The following is a 7,002-nucleotide window of genomic DNA, read 5'->3' as shown; positions in this document are numbered from 1 at the left end:
AGAGGTTGAGACCTCTTACTTGTGTCCTTGGAGTCTTTTGTTGGTTCATCATTTAAGATGACTCCAATAGTGTGTAAGTACTTCTCGACAGTGATAGCTTCTTCATAATTTTATGTCTATGTGTGTTTCGAAGTTCGCTTCACAAACTACACAATGCTTGCTAGCAAGGAAGAGGTGTAGTAATTTATGGTGATGGAGTCATGAGGTTTTGTGTCTTCCGAATTTTTTTTCAAGATACTATTGAACCTCTGGTTGAAATGTTTTACTTTTTCCTTTTTCTCAATCTTAAGATTATGAAGCTCTTTTAATAACATGGCGGGGGTCTTTTCATAAGGAAAATTTTCAAGGAATATCTTCTTAAACCACGTCCAATTCTAGATGGAGCTTGGAGGAAGGCTATGATACCATATTATTTCTCTACTATCTAAGCTACATGGGAAAGGTATACATGAAAAATCATCCTAACGTACCTCAAGTGTTTGCTAAAGCTGGTAAAAGTTTTTCAGATGGTCTTCAACCTTCACTGTCTTATCAGGGTCATACTTCGTCAATATATTTTCTGAATGCCTTAGCATCTTCTATAGAACACCTGGAAGTGCAAGTGGGCCCTAAGTCATAGAATCCATATTTTGGTTTGCCACATCTTCCTCTTCGTTGTCCTCCTCTTCTTTATCAAAGTCTGATGGCTCTTCTTCCTCTTCTTCTTCTCTGCCTGTCCCATTGAAAGTTGTGCCCGAGAGAAGAATGTTGCCTCTCTCACCACCGTGAAAGAGGGGATGTTCTTCTTGTCTTTTCGAAGAGTCTGCTAAATCTTCAAGAGTGGCAAGAACCACGTCTTCAACATTCGAAACTACTATTCCTGTGGAGGTGGTCTTGTTCTTATTTGGAAAATATAGAATACTGATTAATCTCGAAATCAATCCAACAACTTTTGAAAATTGACGGGTTATGGGGCGGATGGCCTAAATCTGATCATACGAAATTTCACATTCTGACTTGAGCTAAGAAAAGTCACCAACTTCAGAAGCACGAGTACGAGACATGCAATGAACGTTGTTGCTTTGACCAGGAGATGGAATGATGGGTTTGGTGGGTTTATCAACAATAAAATACTGACACCCCTCCCTTTAGCACCAGAAATGTTGATGGTGTTGGACCCACCAACATTCAGGGGATCCCCCAAGTATGACGTCCCAATCAGACCTCACATTGCTCATCCTCATTGATCGTTGTGTCTTTCAATACGTCAACGTTTTCCATGAAAAACAGTATATGTTGGTCATCATCAAAACACATAAATTAGTGATATTATCGTGAACGAAATTCTTATAAATAATTTCATAGAAAATCATCCCTCAATGGTCATAGCCTAGTAACAGCATTTTCTAATGCATCTATGGCTGTGTTACGCATTATTGGAACAAAAATAATGTTAAAAGGTTGGAAATGTGAAATATGATGCCATACCTGTTGTTGATAACTTCTAATATGAGGTGAGACACAATGTATAGTGTTACATAACTGTTGCATCACAATTTATGAGTCACCTACCATTCTTAGGATGGCAACATTGAGGTCAATGTCCTTTTGCAAGCCCAATATGAGTGCTTCGTACTCTGTAACATTGTTGATGCACTCAAATTCCAAGTGGTTAGAGATCAAATGCTTTCTCTACAGTGGGTCGAAGCACATAATGCAAACATCATATGTATAGGGATTGGGAAATATACTAGTAGTACTACCACTACTACTAATTGTACAATGTTCATTATCACCAGTTGGACAAGGAAGGAGGTTCAACTGTGTATCTGGTGGACCTGGGGATGGTTGTGTAAGATAATGCCCTAGTTGAGTTTCAAGGCAACAATTGTCGAAGATTAATTTTGCGAAAACCATTGGTTCATTATGCACGTTCAAGGGAGTGACATTGTGTTTCATATATCTCTCTAATTCTACCCAGATATGATTATTTTTCCCCTATACGGAAGCCATAAGTGTGACCAGTCTATGGAAAATTACCCTTGTAGATTGCTAGACCAGTATCTGCTCAACAATACTCTATATGCTTCAAGAATGTCCAAAACCACTATGATGATACGTTGGTTAACTCATCTATCAGATGATAAGAGAATGATGACCTCTCTGAGTTCACCATTTTGCTAGACATGAGTCTTGTCCATCTAAATAATCCATGCATTTGTTTTATCCCATTTAGCATTTATTTTCTTGGCAAAAAATAATGGTATTACAATCACTGATGCACAAGAATCAACCAAGAAATTGTGTACATTGAAATTAAAATTTTTGAAAGTTAACAAGAAAGGTGGGTAGAGTGTGTTTTCATCCATCGTAAGTGCATTGAGTATAGATTCAGGAGATCCATGACACTTAATAGATCCCTTGTCTGAAGAGGTAGCATTACCTGTGGAGGTCTACCCAAGTGCCCGTAAAAGGATGTCCCTCTGGCTCATGATCTTTTCTAGTTCAAACATTGAGATATTTACAAAAACTTTCTTCATGTCATCAACAATGTTATAATCCACAGTGGGAAAACTGGTTGACGTGTCTGGGGATGTAACTTCGTTTGTCATTTCCAAAGTGATGGTTTTATCCTTACTACTGTCAGAAACACTTTTCATTGAGACTAATTTCCCAGACTTGCTCTGAGTGTTCTACATTGAGTTATCCAGTGGGTTGATTTTCCTTAACAGATTCTCTTCAAATTTCTGCTTTGGTAACTCAATTGTAGTGGCAAGCCCTTGGCTTCTTAAGTTATACCGGTTGTTGTACTTATGGGTCAGACCGTCACTCATAGGTTTCTTATCGGATATACTCTTCTGGGTTGTGAGTATACATTTAAACATGTTCACCGCATGCCCGACACTTGGAGTTTCATTGATTATAGTAGCTTCTTCCTTTTCTTCAGTAGGCTCAGTCTGCTCTTCAGGCATTACTGAATCAACAAGCTGCGTAGCAACCATGCTCATGGCTTGGTTCCACTATGGGAATGTCTTCTTTGAATGGTGTTCTTTATGAAATGTGCAATATTGATATGTGCCCATCTTCTCAATGCTCATTACGACATTGGAACGATGTGTAGACTTTGTTGGTTGATTGCTCCTATTGCTAGAAGTTGCAGGCCTTCTGAGCAAGTTAAATTTGGGAGGCTTGCTACTCACGGTGGTATTTCTTAAACTTTTCTTGAGCTTTTCCATTTCATTAGTCAGAGACTTGACAAGACGGGTCAAGCTTTCTCAATCATATGGTTCTTTCTCTTTAGCCTTTCTCACAGAGGCTGAGACCTCTTACTCATGTCCTTGGAGTATTTTGTTGGTTCATCATCTAAGATGACTGCAATAGTGTGTAAGTACTTCTCGACAGTGATAGATTCTTCATAATTTTATGTCTATGTTTGTTTCGAAGTTCCCTTCACAAACTGCACAATGCTTGCTGGCAAGGCAGAGGTCTAGTAATTTATGGTGATGGTGTCATGAGATTTCGTGTCTTCCAAATGTTTTTCCAAGATGCGACTAAACCTCTAGTTGAAATTTTTTAATTTTTCCTTTTTCTCAATCTTAAGATTACGAAGCTCTTTTAATAACATTGCGGGGTCTTTTCATCGGGAAAATTTTCAAGGAAAATCTTCTTAAATCCCATCCAATTCTGGATGGAGTTTGGAGGAAGGCTATGATACCATATTATTTCTCTACTATCTAAGCTACATGGGAAAATTATACATGCAAAATCATCCTAATGTACCTCAAGTGCTTGCTGAAGCTGGTAAAAGTTGTTCAGATGGTCTTCAACCTTCACTGTCTTATCAGGGTCATACTTCGTTAATATATTTTCTGAATGCCTTGGCATCTTCTGTAGAACACCTGGAAGTGAAAGTAGGCCCTGAGTCATACAATCAATATTTTGGTTTGCCACATCTTCCTCTTTGTTGTCCTCTTCTTCTTTATCAAAGTCTCATGGCTCTTCTTCCTCTTCTTCTTCTCTGCCTGTCCCATTGAAAGTTGTGCCTGAGAGAAGAGTGTTGCCTCTCTCACCGCCGTGAAAGGGGGGATGTTCTTCTTGTCTTTCTGAAGAGTCTGCTAAATCTTCAAGAGTGGCAAGAACCACGTCTTCAACATTCGAAACTACTATTCCTGTGGAGGTGGTCTTGTTCTTATTTGGAAAATATAGAATATTGATTAATCTCGGAATCAATCCAACAACTTTTGAAAATTGACGGGTTATGGGGTGGATGGCCTGAATTTGATCATACGAAATTTCACATTCTGACTTGAGCTAAGAAAAGTCACCAACTTCAGAAGCACGAGTACGGGACATGCAATGAACGTTTTCTCCTTGACCAGGAGATGAAATGATGGGTTTATCAGCAATAAAATACTGACACCCCTCCCTTTAGCGCCAGAAATGTTGATGGTGTTGGACCCACCAACATTCATGGGATCCCCCAAGTATGAAGTCCCAATCAGACCTCACATTTCTTGGTGTAGGAGTCCCATCCGGTATAAAGTCTCGGTTTCCAAATCCTTAAAGGTTTTCCTTGGCCTTAGATGCTAGCACGAGAGAGGTATGTAATGGTATCTTCAAAAAGCAAGGGAGGTGTGCCTCATGAGTCTTCAATTGCAACTGTGTCAAGTTTCTTTTACTACAGTGCTCAAGAATTTGTGTATGGGTCCTACAGATGTTTACATGGTTGGAACAACTCACATAAAATAATACCGACCTTTGAAACCATTAGAAAAGGCTCACAAAAATTGTATAGTAGTTAAGCATGCCAAAAGATGAAAGTTAACCTAACATGCTAAAGGGACCAAAGCACTATAAGAAAACTCATGAAATGAGCTCTAGCGTTTGCAAGAACAATGAAATGACCAAGGAAAGCATCGAAATTGGGTACAAACCAAAATTCAGAGGGTGACGCAACAACTACAACAGGATTTTACAAGGCCTCAAAGAATGGTTTTGTGAGCAATAAAAGTAGAAGTCATAATGGAGGTGGTGTTAAAAGATACAATTGACTTTCTCCCTTATTGGATCATACTGAATGTTCCAATTGTAATATTTAAGGGTAAAAATCATGTGACTATATAATAAGCACAATAAAGTTTTGTAATGAAGGAAGAAGATATTACCAAGCATAGAAAACAATGCATAGAGGTATGGAAGAGGAAGAATGAAAAGAAAGGGGAATGTCGATTTTTTTCTATATGCTGAAAGAAAAGAAGGAGAACGGTTTATTGATAGTGGATGTTAAGCATACATGATAGTAGATTAGGGTAAATTTCTTACTTTGAAAGAAGAAAATGGAGACAATGTTGTCTATGGATATAATGCATCAACAAGGATAGTTGGAAAGGGCACAATTAGTCTTGATAATGGAAAGATTAAAACTCAGAATATATTCTATGTTGAAGGTATAAAACACAATCTTCTATGTGTAAGAAAAATGTGTGATCAAGGATATTAACACAAATTTTATTCTAAAATATGTGAAATAAGGAATGCATGTTGAGGAAGATTGTTGATAAAATAAATGAGGACCTCAAGAAATTGATATGTCCTGAATCAAGTTAAAAGACAAAATTGTTGGATGGGAGTGATGTCTCTCCCAAATATGAGTAAAGGAAAGCACAATCTTAGGGGTAGTAGCCCTTGATGTTAAAGAGGGAGAAGTTTTAGACGAAGCGAGAAGTTGCAGCTATAGGGAGTATCATTTTTTCGTCAATATCAAAGGGGCACGGCGGAGGGGGGGTAATGGCTGGGGAATTGTAGACAAGGGGAGTTATATACAAGAAATTCACAAATGTTTGGGGTTTTCATCAATGACATAAGGGGGCATTGTTTAATATCATGTTGCAATTTATGTCAAAGTTAGGGGGAGACCCAAAATGTCAATGTTAGGGGGAGTTTGTTGGAGATATTATGTGGATACCTGGATGTTTTCTTAATGCCTAGTTTGATCGCCCTTCTTGAAAGACAATTTTACTCTAAATATCTAGCTCAAATAGAATCATAGTGTACATGGTTTAAAATATTATTTTGAGGTATTTCCAATGATATCTGCCACTGCCTATAAGTCCGTAGGAATGGGAAGATATGAAAGATTATATCAAGTTGGCCCAACCAAAAAGTATAGGCCAACCTAGCGAGTTTTACAAGTAAACCCCATAAATGAACATAGATAAACTATAAATAAAGGATATTTTAGTTCATTTGAATACCTTCCAAGAAAATAATAGATATGGAGTGTGAAATAAAAGGTGGAACTCAGATATGAAATGCATTAAAGGTGGAACGATATGTGATTTGTGGAGTGAACGAGCCATTTTGGAATTTTCACTAAATTTTTTCTTTTGGGGTGTTTTAGGAAATGAATCTTGGAGGAGAAAAAGGGGATATATTTGTATATCTATGGTAGAAATTTCAAATTTTGGCTCGTTGTAATTTTAGAGATATGCTTTGAGAAATTTAAGCTTTTTTAATGCTCCTCAATCTACTTCACATAGGTCAAATTAAAATTCTTGCTATAGTTTTTCTTTTGAGATGTTTCAAACCATGAGACTTGAAGATGGAGGCAATATCTTCATGTACATGTAATAAAGTTTTCAAGCATTTGTTAGCTATACTTTTGAAGCTATGATCCAAGGAAGTAAGGCTTCGTGAATGCTCCTTAAATCTACTTCAAAAGTGTTATCTTGGCATTCACAATATAACTTTCTTTATGAGATTTCTCAAACAATGAAATATTAAGGAGATAGAGAAGATATCTCTAGGTACCTTTTGTAGAAATTTTAGACTTTGTTTTACTAGAATTTAGTATAAATGGGATGAGGAATTTAGGATTCATTAATGCTCCTAAAGTGTACATCAAACAAGTTATATTTCAATTTTCGCTTTAAATTTAATCTAGCAATGTTTAAGATTGTGAAATATTGAGGAGATAAAGAAGAGATACCTAGGTACTAATGGTAAAAAATTTTGACTTTAGTT

The 7,002-nt window shown here is 37.1% G+C and overlaps 1 protein-coding gene across 1 annotated transcript in view; it reads right to left on the bottom strand.

Annotated features, from left to right (window-relative positions):
* Positions 1 to 608: 608 nt before the first annotated feature.
* Positions 609 to 7,002, bottom strand: part of LOC149207448 (uncharacterized) — a 117,416-nt gene continuing 111,022 nt past the window's right edge. The window contains exon 7 of the mRNA XM_089398042.1: positions 609 to 878. Within this exon, the coding sequence (XP_089254168.1) occupies positions 609 to 878 (270 nt within the window). The remainder of the gene's footprint in view (positions 879 to 7,002) is intronic.

The sequence above is a fragment of the Pinus tabuliformis genome, chromosome 1_2, assembly GCF_031772625.1.
Source record: "Pinus tabuliformis cultivar Carrire ecotype Pingquan chromosome 1_2, CPIR1, whole genome shotgun sequence".
Taxonomy (NCBI): Eukaryota; Viridiplantae; Streptophyta; class Pinopsida; order Pinales; family Pinaceae; genus Pinus; species Pinus tabuliformis.
This window is presented reverse-complemented; position numbering and strand designations above follow the sequence as displayed.